This window comes from Lycium ferocissimum, chromosome 10 (genome assembly GCF_029784015.1).
Source record: "Lycium ferocissimum isolate CSIRO_LF1 chromosome 10, AGI_CSIRO_Lferr_CH_V1, whole genome shotgun sequence".
Lineage (NCBI taxonomy): Eukaryota > Viridiplantae > Streptophyta > Magnoliopsida > Solanales > Solanaceae > Lycium > Lycium ferocissimum.
In genome coordinates, this window is record NC_081351.1 from 66,962,960 (window position 1) to 66,979,911 (window position 16,952).

Sequence of the window (16,952 nt, forward strand, 5' to 3'; positions counted from 1 at the left end):
AAAAAAATTTTTTATTTTAAATAATTTAACAAAACCTTCCCAACCCTTAATGAAATGATTTTGAACCACACAAATATCTATGGCTTGTTTTAGACCACAAGTTTCAAAAGTCTTCCCTCCTTTCTTTCTTAAAATCCGTGCCTAGTCAAACTATATCACATAAATTGGGACAGGGGTGAGTAACTAATCAAATAAATAAGAGGAATAAAGTAATTTCTAATAAAAAAAGTGAAAGCAGAAAGACCCAGTTTATACAAAAAGAATAAATAAATAAATAAATAAAGACATTCCACCCGACCAAATTGGGTGCTACGCCACGAGCAACAGCTGCACCACCAAGAGTGTATTCGAGTATCAAAGCCCAACCAATTAGCCATGCAACCCTGAGTAGAGTAACATTTTGCAGTGGTCACAGACTGACGATATCCTATAATGCAGAGAAACCATGAAAATTGATATTCAGGATTGACTATACAACAGACTCTGAACAAATTGTCTTTGCAATGATTTTCATTTTAAAACATTTCCACCAATGAAGATGTTGAGAAACAATATGGATAGATTTGACATGATAAGGAATGTCTTCTTTACCCTTCTCCAATGCAAATATATGAGTAATGATATGCACTTCCAGCAGATGGGCAGCGACACGCAAGCTCTGCGTAACAAAATGCAGAAAGAGCAGCCGCTATTCCACCAATAAAGAAGGAAATGGTGAGAGAAGGTCCAGTGTGCTCTCTGGCAACTGTTTCAACAAGAATATAGACTCCAGCACCTATGGTTGCTCCAACGCCTGACAGAAGTACGGTTAATAAATCAAAGATCAGTGATGCTTGAAAATCAACTCTCACTGTCCAAATGAGATTATATCGAGGGAAACGTATAAGAACTAAGTATTGCCTGTGTAATTTTACTTGAAAAGCAAAAGGAAATGCAGTCCTCTATCCAGGGAATAATGAAAACAAGCAATTAGCATTTACAATGTCAAAAACGCACTTGAAATTTACATGAACACTTGGTTATTTCAGCGAAAGTTCAAGGTGTCATACAGAAGCTCCACAAAGCGAAACAGATGACCGAGATTTGGAGAAAGGATGACTCACCAGATAGACAAATTCAAGGATTTTCAAATGCACAAGATACCAGGTTTTTATTTGCTATATGGAGAACATTACTATAAGCCCAAAGATAGGCTTCCTCCTCAGCTACCTGATGAGTGATGACAAGTCTCCAAAGAGATGACACTTCCACCTCCCATTTTTCAGAACTACTATGCATCATCACCTGATTGTCTCTTACCGAAGACATTATTAGTGAGATTACCATCACTGTTTTCATCTCCCGTTCAGAATTCATCACTTCATGATCCTCGTTCTTATGATTGATTGGGTGTAACTAATTTGGAGCCTGGATTTGATCCTCGTGGATGTCGGCTTTCTCCAATGAAGACAAAGCTAGTTCTAGAAAGTTGTCAGCCCACTTATCTCATATTGCTTTCATGGTTTTAGACAACCATAGGTTTAAAGGCAAGCCGAAGATTCTTACCCACAGCCAGTCAAACCTTGTGTCCACAGTCCACGGGAACGCATGCCGACTTCGGAGTCCAACAGCTAAGCTTCAAGGTTGCATTTTTCCACCTCTAAAGTTGCTGCATAACTTCCTCCACCATCCTCTTGCTTGGAAATGCAAACAAAAAGTGGAAACCAGGAAATTCTTAAACGCCAATTGTATTATTCCATTTACTGCTCACCGACTTGCCGATTTCCGTTCTTGTGGGGATCTAAACAAGCTCGTTGGATAATCTACCAACAAAACACCTGCTCAAGAGATTATTTTCCGTAGAGTTTGTACCAAAATTCTAATAGGGCTGCCAACCAAGTGATTTTCTTTGATATTTCCATTTGTTGGTGTCCATAAGCTCTCCTGAACTGTCTGAGAAAAAGTATTGTGAATTTTAGGTGGTCGTAGCTCTTATATTTTTGGTCTCCTTCTATGTACAAATCTTTCTAGTTTAATGGCAATATCTCCTCATGTAACCTCCGGCCTGTTTTCCCATGTACTTCGACAATGCTAATAAATCTTCCGTAACTGTTGTATTTCAGAGAACAAAAATAAGTGGAAAGTTGGTCCTATGCTTTCCACCTATTAAAGCTGCTCCGCCTTCTTTCGATGCTTCGTGAAGTAAGCTGCATATCCATAGCTCATCAACATTATTCTTATCAGATTTCTCCCACATTAGAACCATATTTCTGTTGCTGACTGATTCTTTATGATGTTGTAGGACTTGTCTCCTTGTTTTCCATATTGATGAACGCAAATTAAGTTGTTGGTCAATCACCAAAATGATTCAGGAAAAACACAGTTTCTCCACTGGTTAACGGAGAAGAGTAGTAGTTAAAGGTTTCTTTTTCTTTTATTGGTACAAGTACGGCTTCATCTACATTTTCTGCAGTAGCAGTGTTTGTGGCTGAAATTTGTCGTTTTAATTTTATCCCTTCACACTCATGCTACTTCTCACTTATTTTTATCTTTCTCGGGAAACGAATTTCACAGGGAAAAAGGAAGTATTAGTGCTTTAAGCAGTTGTACAGTTAGTTTACCCTATTCTATTAATTCTCCAAGTCATTGTGAATTCTCCAAGTCCTTCTGTTAGTTTACCCTTGACAGAATTGGCTCTTCCCTTCAATCCCTTCCTCCGGCGCAAGGGTTGTGACAAAAAAGCTCTTCAAATATTATTTTCTTACATTACCAATTGACATCTTTGAGAAGACTCATACATATGATGTTTACTTGGTGGCAATGGCAAAAGGGGCATCAAGAAAGTTGTACATAAAAGGGATGTAGGAGAATGGAAAATAAAACTACCAATGGCTGTAACGTCGAAAAGAGAGAGTTTTCTGGCCAATTGCTGAGTTGAAAGTCTTTGCCTTGTTCGGGTAGCAGTATCAACTCGCTTTCTCCTAACCAAACATCCAAATGCACTCTTCCTGTCCATCATCTCATCAAACAACGAAGCTGGGCCTATGCCTTTCGCAAGCACTTCTTAATTAGTTTAGGGTTCAATTCGAAGGTTTCGTTGACCAATTCGAGGTTGGGTGCCCTATAAATTTTGCCCTCATATTTATAATCTTTGAATTAAAAGTTCCAGGTTTGAAACCCACTCAATCAAAAATTTTAAAAAAAACTTGCAAAACAGAGTTAATTTTAGTTATGTTTAGCAAAGTTTTGGTAAGGAAGCGGAGACTTTGGCGAAACATATAATTTTATTTTTATTTTACTTTTGAGTTAAAACTTTTAGTTATGCTCTTGACTAAAAGTGTCTTTATAAGACATAAATAAAGGGTATGCCTCGTAAGGCGAACTTTTAAAAAAATAATTAAAAGTATCTGGGACCTTGTAACTTATAAGTTCCTTATAAAACAAAGTTTATGCCTTAAGGAAAAGTTCCGCTTAGGGGTATCTTTTAGTTATGTAACTTAAAAATGTAGATAGAGCATAACTAAAAGTTTGCCTTATAGAGGCAAGATCAATGTCTTAAGGAAAAGTTATGCCTTGCAGGGCATACTTTTAGTTATCTCTTAACTAAAAAGTCAGCCGTAAGGCACTGCTTAGAAAGATCTCTGGAGAAATAAGTATGTATGTCGGCGTACACTTGTTAAGAAATAACTAAAGTTATGTTGGACCGGCATCTTTATGCCAAAAATCTGCCCATAAGCACGAGTATGTCGAATTAAGAGCATAACTTTAGTTATTCCTTAACAAGTGTATGGGACCGACGATCCAACATTGTCTTGCGATTTTTTTTTAATTTATCTTTGAAGCGGATGTTGAGCAAAAATCTCGCGGTTACGAAACTCAGGGTTGCAGCGTGAAGGGTAAAAATTAAAGACCAGCAATATGGGGGGCAAAATTTAAAGACCACAAATATGAGAGGCAAAATTTAAAGACCACCCCAAAAGAAGGGTATCCCGTATGAAAAAAATGTTCGAGGTTGAGAGTCCAGCTCCACTCTTCTAGAGCCCTTTGATCTTCTCTTACCGATTTTCTTCTTGGTAAAATTACTCAAATAACTACCTTATGGTAGTTTCCTATCATTTATAGCTACCCTTTTAAATATTACAATTTGTAGCTATATTTTCCAAATTAAGGTATTTTTTCGGATGTATTTGATGCGTGTAAATTCATAGAAACACAGTAAAAAAGATAACATATCCCTTGATTTTAGGTCATAACGGTGGGATCATTTAATTAGTTATTAATTGATATTTTTTACCATGCTTTTCCATAAAATCAGATTTTATAATTTTTTTCCATAACCGTTTTCTATTCCTTCATCCAATCTTCAACATTCAAACGTAAAAGATGAAAAATTCAAAATTTAAAAACATTCAACAGCCAATGTATTTGAAGTTTTCAATATTGATTTCGTTTTTTATTTATCCATATATTTGATAGCATAACTAATGTATTTGAAGTTTCCAATCAAACTCCATGTATTTTATATTAAATATCATATATTTGTGTGAGTAACAATTTGCATCACCCATGTATTTAGTGGTAATGTATTTGAAGTTTTCAATATTGATTTCGTTTTTATTTACCCATGTATTTGATAGCATAACTTATGTATTTGAAGTTTCCAATCAAACCCTATGTATTTTATATTAAATCTCATGTATTTGTGTGAGTAACAATTTGCATCACCCATGTATTTGATAGGATTAATTTGAACAAAATACATAAATATATAGAAACTTACCATGTATTTGCATCACCCGTGTATTTGAAACTAGATGAACTGATGGAATTAATTTGAACAAAATATACAAATATATAGAAAAACTTACAAAATACACCACCAACCACAACAATTGGTAGTTATATCATAGAACACACACAAATACATATATTTTTCGTCTGCTCAAAACCTTAAAAAACTTTCTCAAAACCCTAAAAAACTTGTCGATTGGTGAGAATGGAAGTGAAATTTTTGCAGAAGGGGGAAGAGGGGAAGAAGACGACTATTTCACTGGGCATTCACAGATTCTTTCCTTTTTAAAAAGGTAAGAATTTATGAAAAAGGAGAGAGAATGGTAATGTATATTAAGTGATTAATATTGTTACCATTAAAAGGGGATATGGCATTGGGGGTGCTAATTTTTAGGTATATTTGTGAAATGGTAATTGAAAGTTACTGTGTAGCTATAATAGTTAAATTAAAAAAGTATTTAGTTATTATTAGTAATTAAAATAAAAGGTAGTTATTATCACTAATTATGTATTAGAAGTAGCCACAACGCGTAAAAATTCCTTTCTTCTTTTCTTTTTGTCTATAGTTTCCGTAAAGTATCAATAAAGCACACTTGATAAGGGCAATTTGCCTGTTTGCCTTATTCGATGGTGGTATTTAATTTTTATCCCTCAAATTGGTGGTCTTTAATTTTTGTTCTTCTCTAAAACTCTTTGATTCAAGGTTCAAACCCCTGTTTAATTAAAAAAAAAAAATCATAAGGTAGAATTTCATAGCAAAGTTAGGCCTTCAAGGTAGAGGTTTGCATTAAGGCAAAAAAAAAAAATTTACTCAGTTATAATTTTACAAAACTCTACCTTAAGGCCAAACTTTGGCCCGAATAGACCTAACTTTGCTACGAAACTCTACCTTGTGAATTTTTTTTCTTATTGAGCCGGGGTTCTAACCCCAAACCTCATGGTGTTAGGCGAAGGGTAAAAATTAAAAACCAGTGCATTTGAAGGGCAATCCGCACAAAAAAAAAGATTATTTTCCACCCAAACTCATCATTGACTTGATATTTTTTTCCTTTACTCCCCTCCGGTCCAAAATAATTGAGGATTTAACCTCTAAAAGTTGTCCAAATTAATTGAGGCTTTTAGTCCATCAAGGAGGTATTTCATTTTTTTTTCAAATTTACCCTTGTCACATTCTTAATTCAATGAACAAATTTAATGCTTGTTATAGTTTCAAAGCCCCCTTAATTAAGGATATTTTAGTCAATACACCTCTAAAGTTTTAGGAGTATGTAAATTCTTTAATCCATGTGGCTAAGTCTAAAATCTCAATTATTTTGGACCGGATGGAGTATTATTTTATTTTTCAATTTTATCGGGATCAATGAGGGAAAGGACGAAGTGGAGAGGGAGAATTGAACCCACAAACTCCCATGACACACTATATGCTTGGTAATAAATGATCATTTATTAATATAGTACTCCTTCTCCCTCCGTATCAGTTTATGTGATACACTTTCCTTTTTAATCTGTCCCAGAAAGAACGATACATTTCCTTATTTGGCAACAATTTAACTTTAAACTTTACTTTTTACGCTTAACGAGATGATCTATAACCACATAACTATTTTTGGCTTGTTTTAGACCACGAGATTCAAAAGTCTTTCTTTATTCCTTAAACTATATGCTCATTCAAACTATATCACATAAATTGGAACTGAGAAATAATATGATTCGTTTTTTTTTTTTGGTCCATTATAGTAATATGCTTCGTTTATTTTGGTCCATTAATAATTGCATTTGTTGAATCTATTCAATCATTCTACCTTCCAAAAATGATGGATATCCGTCTAAAAGGAAATTGATTTGAATTCCCTCGTGATTCACTTATCAACTAAATTTGGTAATTTATTTCCTAATTTGGTAATTGTTCTATTTTCTAACCAATCTAGATTGGGTATATAGCCCGTGTCCGCATAGCCCAACATTTAGTGAAATAATGTTTTAAGAAAAAAGTTGTACATACAAAATATAAAGGAGCCAAAATAGTCAAGATTTTAAAGTTGATAAGTTGTCAAAAATGAATTTTGCAAACTGTATAACATTTGTATTCTTTAGTTTGGTATTACAAAATGTAAATATCTAATAAATTAAAAAAAGATAAGCATCAGTTATAGCAACAAAATGCATATTCATTTTTTATGTAACGACCTGCTAGGTCGTTTTAAGCTTTTGAACTTGTTTTCCCTAAAAGAACCTCTTTGCAGCTTTAAAATGATGTTTTTGACTTGTGGGGTTGGGTGGCGCGGTTCCGAAGGCAATCGGCTGAGTATCGGAGAAGAAATAGTAAAATTGGAAGTTCTTAAGTTAAGGAAATGAGAAAGTCTGACCAAAGTCAACACCGGAGGTTAACGAAGTCGAATCGGAGTTTCCTCGGTTCCATGAGGTCCAAAACCTGATTTATGACTTAGTCTAGTGGTCGGGACGGATCATGAGGGGCTCGAGAGTGATTTGGATCTTTGGTTGAGAAACTAGTTAAGTTAAACGATTTGAGTTAACCACGGACAACATCAGATTAAGACGATCCTGTATCAATGTTTTGAGTGCGCAGCAGGAGTCTAGCGTGTTTTATGACTGAAATGCACATTTGATTTGTATCCGGGAGGTTCCGGATGAGTTTCGAGTGTTAAAACGGACTTTAGGCTATGGTTGGCTTTTTCAGATTTTACTGGTGCAGTGTTCCTCCTTCGTGAATGGGAGAGGAAGATCGCGATCGCACAGCGTTAGTGGGCTGGTCTTCACGATCGCGGGCGGTCTGTCACGATCGTGTAAGGTAATGCGTAGGCCGGCTCGGGCAGTGCTTCGCGAAAGCGGATTGGGTCCCCTGATCGCACTGTGGCTAAACATTGTCTTAAGTTCTCAATTCAAATTTCATCTCCCCATTTTCATATTTTGAGTTTTAGATCCCGGTTTGAGGAGATTTTTGAGGCTATCAACTCGTTTGGCTCTGAGGGTAAGAATCTAATACCAAATTTGATGTTTCTTCATTTCTTTCATTAATTAGTGATTTAAACTATGTTTGTTATATCCTGTATTTTGTACGTTGGGACAATCCGAGTTAACCACGATAAGTTAGGGACAAGACTATTCCGGGATACGAAGTCGAGACTTTTAACCACGATTTTGTTTTAAGGCATAAGTTGCTTATGATTTTATTGGCATGGAATATTAAGGGAAATTTGGGGTTAAAAGTGAATATTTGGAAGTTGATAATTCATGAATTTAAGGGGCCAAGTGGCCGGCCAACATGGTGTGGGCCAAGGGCCACATGGATGGCTAATATATGTAGTAAAAGATGACCAAGTCAATCATAGTCTTCATCTTCAACACTTAGAAAAATTGAGAACCTTGGAGAAGAACAAGAGGGGTATTCGGCCATAGCTTGAAAATTTAAGGTCCAAAAATCTCCATCAAAAAAATATTTTCTCCTAGCAATTCAACCAATTGGAAGGTCCTCTTTAACGTGAGATAGTTGTTGGAGTCAACAAACCATTCGTTTTATCAATCGCAAACCCTAGCCAAGTTGTGAAGTTAAGAAGAAAAGGTAAGATTTAATCCTCTTTTTCATATGTTATGGATGGTTTGTACATGTTGTAGTATGTAAAAATGGATGAAACTCATGAAATATTGCATGTTAAAGTTGAGCCGTGTGGATGGCTTGTAGCCGTATAGGTGTATGTTGTGTAGGAGTGATGAATTAATTCTATTTAGCATGTTTGGTTGTTGTAGTGTGTCGAAATGGATGAGAATCATGAAGTTGGTAGGTTGAGGTGGTGGCCGAATATGGCCTCCCTTGTATGCCAAGGAATGAATTAATTTTGTGTAGTATTTTGGTTGTTAGTGTTATGAGTTTTATGTTGATAATGAAAGTTTAATGATTCGAGTTGAAATTGTAAGTGTCGCGGGCTGATTTGGAAGTAACGTGATTTTAATGTAGATTTCATATTTATGAAAATGACATTGTTAGAGTGTGGATTGTTGGTGTAATTCATGAATTTGGGAGAGGAATGTGTTGTTGTTCTCGGGTTTGGGGTGGTTTCGGGTGAAATGGAGTGTTGGTTGGGTTGTTTTAAATATTGTGCGGATTGTTTGAAGTGTTCTTGAATCGTGTTTGAATGATCTCGGACTAGTATTTGAACATGTGCATGTGGATGCTGGCTGGAATGTATGTAGTTGAATTGAATATAATGGAATGTTGTTGAATTATGTAGAAAAGAGTATTTAATGTTAGAATGCGTTTTGAATTGATTGTTGATGTTGTAAACATGGTTGTTGGTATTGTTGTTGATGATTTGGCCGAGTTGAATTCTCGGGGTTGTTGAATTTATAGGGGAAATGCTGCCCAAATTTCTGTAGAATTAAGTGCTAGTTTGGAAATTGAATTCCTAAATGCCTATGGCTAATGTTTGGTATCGATGATGTTGTTGTAGATCTTGGGGAGCCCGAGACTTAGGTTTGGACTAGCTTTGAGAGCGGACGAGGTATGTAAAGCCTAACCTTTCTTTCTTTTGGCATGTCTTAGTGGTAAGTAGGCTGTGCTACGAGCCTCGGGGTAATCCCTCTATTCTTGCGATCCGAGCATGTCTACGATTCGTATTCACCTTTTAATGTTGGCCTTCTTAATGTAGTAGAATAATGGTCCTTTTGTCTTTGGTATGATTAGATTTCAAATGTTGCATAAAGATTTTGTTCTTAAAAGATTCTATGTCTAATAATGGCCGTAACTTTCGTAGACAGAACCGGATTGCCTCGATATGCTCGTAGAAGGTTCTGTAGCGTATAATGACTCTAACTTTCATAGGCAGGCCCGGATTGGGTTGATACTTGTCCGTGGGTCCTGCGACTCTCCTTTGTATTGTTTTGACGACTTTTGAAAGAACTTAGTATGGCTATCGTCCCGACCCTCGAGTGTTGACTATTTACTTATTTATTGAGTCTGTAATGATGATTTTTATACATATGGTTACTCACGACTCTGCTCGTGCATCCTGTTGTATCTTTCGCCGAGTCCCGGGCCGGTTATGTAGTCGTGCGCACTATGATATATTCCGGAGTATGATGTGTTATGGTTCGCCGAGTCCCTCGCTATAGGGCCGGGTTCCATTTATATTCTGGTGTTATGATGTGTTATGGCGTTATGATGTGTTATGGGATATGTCGGGTTTCGGAGATATGAAATCTTCGGTGTTATGTTTGTGTTATGGCACCAATGACGGGTGGGCGACCATATTCCCTGAGCCCCATGCACGATTTGTGTTTTAAAAATAAACATTTTGGTATTCTGGACATTGTACTTATTTTACGCCTCGTTTCGATTATGATTACGTTTCATCGTATGTCTTGCTTTGCATACTCGCACATATTGCATCGACCCCGCTTTCTTCGGGGCGCATTTCATGCCCGTTGTACGTACGCTCATTTTGGTGATCCGCCGCCCTTAGGACACCTATTCTGCTATTTGGAGCGCTCCCGTTCTGGAGCCCATATTTTGGTACATATTCTTCCGTTGTATATATGCATATGTCTATTCAGGGGTACGGCAGGGCCCTGTCCCGTCATTTGATTCTGTTATGATTCTTAGAGGTCTGTAGACATATATATGGGTTGTGTATATTACTGTTCAGATGTGTTCGCATGTTTTATGTTTTGGGCGGTCCCATTCGCCGCGGCAGCCTTGTCGGCTCGCGTTTGTATATATTTTGGGACGCCGTGCTTATGATAGCCTTGCTGGCTTCTGTGATATATATATATATGCTTGTCCATGCGACAATTTGGAGACTACGTATGATCTTTGTATGTGTGTAAGTATCTGTATGCTGATTCCGGTTATTGGGTATGTACGGGTGCCCAGCTCGGGCACTAGTCACGGCCTACGGGGTTGGGTTGTGACAATGTTGGGTTGGTAGAAATTGGGGTTTAGCCCTAAAAGTTAAGATTATCTATTTTCTTAATTTGGGATCCAATCAGCGGGCGAATTTAGCTAATTTTCTAGATTTAGATTATTAAAGTGACGGGCAAACCGATTTTTAGATATTGGTATTGTTTGCTTTACCGGTAGGCCTTGTCGGCCTAGATTGTTGATTGTATTCAGGTTTCATAAGTTACAGAGTGGTATGCTCGGGTCAAGTAAGGCACCGGGGCAAGCCACGCCTCCCCAGGCTTGGGGTGTGAGAAACTTGGTATCAGAGTAGGTCTGTCCTAGGGAGTCTACAAGTCGTGTCTAGTACAGTCTTGTTTATACGTGTGTTGTGCACCACACTATATAAACAAGGAGCTACAGGGAATTTAGGAGTTGGTTACCCTTCTTTCAGATCCAAATCGTGTTATAGAGCTGAGTCATAGGAATTTGAGTATAAATGTTACACCTCCTAAATTTTTGCGTCGTTTGTGTAGTAAGTAAATTAACGTAAGTCCGGAGAGGCCATGGAACCCCTATAAGGTTAAGAAAGACTTTTAACAAGTGTTAAGCAGGTATCTAAAGGTTTTGGAATCAAGCGAATCGAAGAAATTAAGTCCGTCGAAACTTGGGGAAAACTAGGCAGAATTCTAGACAGGATTTTGGCCCAACTTTCGGGAGGTATATTTTCTAGTGTATAAGAAGTTATAGAATGCATAACCTATCTAAGTTCAAGTTCAGAGAGTCTTATTTCCAATGCAATTGAAAGTTGGCAAATCGAGAGAAATCTTTGTGCCATGTACGACGTACAAAATATATGGTTTCATGTATGGCCGGTACCTCGTAAATAGAATGTTGTATTTTTGTAGGCCCAGGTACGGTCCAAAAGTACGGCCCGTACATTCATTCTGGGCGTACATTGAGGCGGTGGCTGACTTTGTTTTGTTTTATATTCATTTGAAGGGTTATTTCGGATCATTTTTCACTCAGACTTCATCTCCAAACCCCTAAAACCCTCCCTAGCAAGTTCTTAAAGATCCAAGAGTGAAATCAAGTGGTTATATCCAATTTCAACATCAAAAGCTTACTCTCGTGAAAGATAGTACATCCATGGTGTTGTGTGGTGAACAAGGGTGGTTGTGAGCTGAACCAAGTTGGTATTCCAAGTTGTAACTACTGTTCAAGGTATGTTTAACCCTCCCTTGCTTGTGCCTGAGCTTATTTAAGTGTTGGTTGGGTAATTTGAATGAGAAACTACAAGCTAGCACTCGAAAATGATATTAGATATTGTTATTCTTGTTTGACTGTTTTGGGAGCTATGTTTATGACTTGTCGCTGGAGATAATGGAAAGGAACTTGATTATGGTATGGTTGTTACTGTTATGCATGTTTATATGTTTATCAAGTGAATTGGTGAAGAAAACATGTAAAACTTGAAGTTGAAAATGAGGTTAAGTAGAGTATGTGTGTGGGTTGTTTTGAAAGGAGTTCATAAACTTGTTCTTGATCTGATTTGGTTGTAATGACTTAGACATATTGTTGTTGATTTTGTTTTTGTTGTATTGGGTTGTATTGAGTTTGGCTAGAAGTGGAAAATATAGGGGAAATGCTGCCTAAATTCGTATAGGTCACCTACTAGCTTAGAAATGCTTTGTGAGGTTCTTTTATGGTTTAACTATGGCTCTTATTGCCTTATTGTAGATTGGCGAGAATTGGAGGATATACGTTGAGTTTTTAACATAAACGATAAATGTATGTTAAGGCACTTTCTCTAATTCTTTGGCATGATTCCTAACGAAACGAAGCGTAAACGAACGATATTCATAATGGCTCCATTCCTAGAAATGCTAGAAGCTTATGCTCTTGCTCTCTATATAATGGCACTGATTCTTTTTGTATTGCTCAGTCTTAAATGCAAGTTATGTTGATGATGTTAGTTCCATAATGTTAATCGGAGGTGCAATGACCTTACGTCACTCCTATAAGTTCATAACATTCCTTTATGGCTCTTCCACATGCATTATGTATATATATATATATATATATATATATATATATGTATGTGTATATATTATATTTATGCCCGCAGTGGCTTGACGGCGTTATACACACACACACACACACACACACACACACACATATATATATATATATGTACGACGCCGTTATATACGCACCCCTGATCAGGTGGATATTATGATGATGATGATGCCCACAGAGGCTTGACGGCGCTATATGTGCGTATATACTGTATTCATGCATATCATGGCCCCTAGTGGCAATACATAGCCAAGGTTGAGTTTCTTATTCCTTTATTACATTGATGTCTTTCCTTATGTTGTTATCTGCCTTACATACTCGGTACTTTATTCGTACTGACGTCCCTTTTTCCTGGGGACGCTACGTTTCATGCCCGCAGGTCTGGATATATAGGTTGACGGTCCTCTCAGTAGGTTACCAGCTCAGCAGATAGTGTCATCGCACTTCACTTGCTCCGGAGTTTCCTTTTTGGGTCAGTATGACTATGTATATATGTTATGGGTATGGCGGGGCCCCGTCCGACCTTATGACGATTATGTACTCTTTAGAAGCTTGTAGATAGATGTCATGTATGTAAATGTTTTGTATGGCCATGTCAGCCTATAGTTTGACATACAGATGGCCATGTCAACCTTGTAGGCCCGTATATCTTATGTATATCATGTTGGGGTCATTTCTTGTCAAATATTCTTTATGTCTTATTCAAATTGTCTCATGGCTGCCCCCGGCCCACTTATGTATGTTATTATGACTAGGGATGTACGTTATGGTGGTGCCCGGACAAGTAAGGCCAGGGTGCCGTCGTGGCCCCTCGGTTTGGGTCATGAAAAACTCGGGCATCGAAGCGGTGTCCGTCCTAGGATATCTACAAGCCGTGTTTAGTAGAGTCTTGTTTATGAGTGTGTTGCCCGTCACACTTATAAACTGGAGGCTGCAGGGCATTTAGGATGGTTATCTTTCTTTCTTGTCCTAGATTGTTCTATAGAGCCAAGTCATAGGATATGAAGTTCTTAACCCTGACCTCTGTTTGTTTTATAGTTAGAAGATGATTTCTACGGGAAGGACTATAGATGGTCCGAGGGCTAAGGTGACCACGGGAATGGGAGTGAGTTACTCCATAGAGGAGGACCCATCTGAGGCTATGCCTACTATCGAGATCGATCCGTCTAAGATCCAGGATGGGCCATCATTCGGGGTGGTTTTGACCCCGTCACTGTTACAACAACAAGGGAGAGCTAGCTCCACCTATAGCCCCAGTTGAGCAAGAGGTAAGGAGGGCGGTTCAGATTCTGACATTGTTAGTTGATTTCCAGACTCTGTGCCATGAAAGAGCGCTTGAGAATATGGGGCCCTCCGAGGGAATGAGAAGCCCGCAGTCTTGGGCATCCGTTAATCAGGACTCGCCCGTGCTTACAGGACATGATTTGGATGAAGATGATGGCCAAAGTAGAGGGCCTAGAATAATGGGTACTTATATAGGATTCTGGGGTGGAAGCAGGCCGAGAATAAGAAGGCGCAACGGTAGACCAGACCGCGGCCTACCTTATACTCGGATCGTGGCTCTCGGTAGGGTCGGGCAATCCATGCACATCGGGATACTAGGGCCCGGGGTGATGCGAGTCGGAGTGAAACCACACGTGTCTGTGCGATCGGGCGTATGGCGGGCCTTGTCGTATGCATGACTAGGGTTGTTTTTGGCACGGGAGCGTTGGCACTAGATTCGGAACTACCCTAGCTTGAATCTCGAGGATCGGAATAAGGGCAGAGGGAGTGCAGGGTGCTAATTCTACGAGAATATGAGTAATGGCGACAGGTATACTTACTATTTTGATAAAAATGTTTACATACCTTTGGAGATAGTGGTTAGATATTATACGTTCGATTGTGAAGATAACCTTTAAAGCATTGTCGATAACGTCCCAAAAGGAAGGGGGGTAAAGCTGGAAAGAGAAACTTAGATGGGATTTTCAATCGGATAATAGTAAAAGACCACGTTTATGTTGTGGTTAGTTAGCAACCTTAAAGATGCTTGATTAATAAGGCAACGGTATGACTAAGCAGAATTTGTATTTTCTTTATATGGAAGGGTATGGGAAGGATACATATATGTTTTAGTATGACACTTAAGTTTTATTTATACGAATGGTCTACAAGCAAAAAGGTAAAACAAATGATGGAATAGGAAAATAGTGTAAATTATAAGGATTGTGGTGTTTAGTGTCCATGACGATGCGATATGGAATTGCAAGATTCGTACAAAGATAGTTATATTGTTTTGAGCATCAACGAGATCAGAAATGGTTAGAAAAGGTAGAAGGACGGCGTATGTTACACAATGAGCTAGACGGAAGTCTTCTTACCCATAGTTCAATCTCGGCAAATATGTTATGAAGCTATATGGGTATATGGATATAAGGATCATGAATTGTCACGGAGGAACGTATAAGGTGAAAGGTAAGACCAAGATGCGAAAAATATCCTCTAGAAAGTTTTACGACTATAAGGTTATCGAGTAAGTAATGCAAGATTGAGTTGCTAATGGAGAAAGCAAGAGATGTTTGGCGAAGACCATTTAGAATAAGATAAGGGTTGCTAATGGAGAAAGCAAGAGATGTTTGGCGAAGACCATTTAGAATAAGATAAGGGTTGCTAATAAGATAAGGGACGAAAATCGTGAAAGGTGGAAGCGGAATCTAGGAAGGATAGGAGGTGAATGAGTTTGAAATTGCGAAGTGACGAAAGTTACGTTTTTCATTAATGGTGAATTGGTAATCTGAAGGAGGCCTACTAGAAGGTCAATTGTTTATGCAATTGTGAGACGTTAACATCGATAGATGACTCGGGATGGACTTGAGCCAAGGTATTGAGAGGGAATCTTTTACTAGCTACCATTATAGTGATGAGTAGAAGGAGAAAGGCGATTAATGGAAAGAGGTCCGACAGAAAATTATAAAAGATCGCTTGATGGAAGGTTAAGCCCATTCAGGACCAGTATGCTCGTAAGGATACGTGACCCTCTACGTATATATGCACCTTGATAGATTGGCTCAGAAGACGAACGATTACTTTTAGATCAATCATAAACCGCCAAGAATATGGATCTACGAGAAATGGGAAGATGAGTAGAATTTTAAATATAAAGTATTGAACCACTTCCCTAAGGGGGGAATATGAGATGATACAGTACTAGGTCAGAAGTGTACCTTGTTTCATGACGAAAAGTATAGAAAGACCGTTAGAAACCACTTTAAAGCGTGACGCATGAGTATAACTGTTACACCTCGGACATTTCATATCGTTGTGCTGTGAATAGACTAACGCAAGCTTAAGGTGAACATGAAGTCCATGTGACCATAAGGAGAGTACTTAGTAGCTTTAAAGTGTATACGACAAGATTTTAAAGTTATATGAATCGGTGAAACTAAGTTCGTCGAAGGAAGCAAGTATAAGTCGTGTTTGGGGAGGTTTTTGCAAGTATCGAGTTAATGATTATTTATTAACGTCTTGGGAAGGAGTTATAGGGCTCCTTAGATGGTTAATGAAGTATTAAACAAGTGCCAAGAAGACTCCATAAGGATTTTAGATCAAACGAATCGACGAAAATAATTTTGGAAAAGGTGAGTTATACGACCACTTATACGGTCCATATAATGGTCCGTATAACAATTATAGTGAAGGCTCATCCTCGGTGATATTATACGGTCACTTATAAGGACCGTATAAGTGTCCGTATAATCTCGTCGGGCAGATTTATTTTCTTGTTATAAAAAGATGACCCAAGTTCTTATTTTTCATTTCCCATCTTCTCCACACCTCTTGAGAACTCTAGAATATTCTACACACCATGTCAACACAAATCCAAGGGAAATCAAGGATTAAATACCAAGAACCAAGATAATCAAGTGCAAAGAGGCTCACTAGGGTTTGTAGAAGTCAAGAAATCCTTTGGTATTGAAGTTGGGGTTTCTTTCAAGGGAAGTATATCCATCCAAAGTTCATCCTTATATGATCAAAGGTGAGTTTTAAATCTATTTCATGTTATTAAGAGTATTTGGTTGTTGAATGGCTTGAATGAGGGGAGGAAGTGGAAGATGAAGCTCAAATATGAAATTGGTATTCTTGAGTAGTGAATTAACTTCGGTCATAATTCCTAGTATACCATGAGTGTAATCTTGTTGTGAGTGACACTAATGATGTTGAGGAAGTATTA

At 37.9% G+C, this 16,952-nt stretch overlaps 1 protein-coding gene across 7 annotated transcripts in view; it reads right to left on the bottom strand.

Moving 5' to 3' along the window:
* LOC132034509 (cationic amino acid transporter 4, vacuolar-like) overlaps positions 1-3,090 on the bottom strand; it is a 17,581-nt gene extending 14,491 nt beyond the window's left edge. For all 7 annotated transcript variants that reach the window (XR_009409130.1, XM_059424919.1, XM_059424917.1 and 4 more), the window contains exons 1-3: positions 2,866-3,090; positions 592-793; positions 299-383 (exon numbers count right to left, since the gene is read on the bottom strand). Coding sequence is in view for 6 of the 7 variants with exons in the window: in XM_059424919.1 (XP_059280902.1) it covers positions 299-383; positions 592-793; positions 2,866-2,998 (420 nt within the window). In the remaining variant the exon portion in view is untranslated. The remainder of the gene's footprint in view (positions 1-298; positions 384-591; positions 794-2,865) is intronic.
* Positions 3,091-16,952: the final 13,862 nt, after the last annotated feature.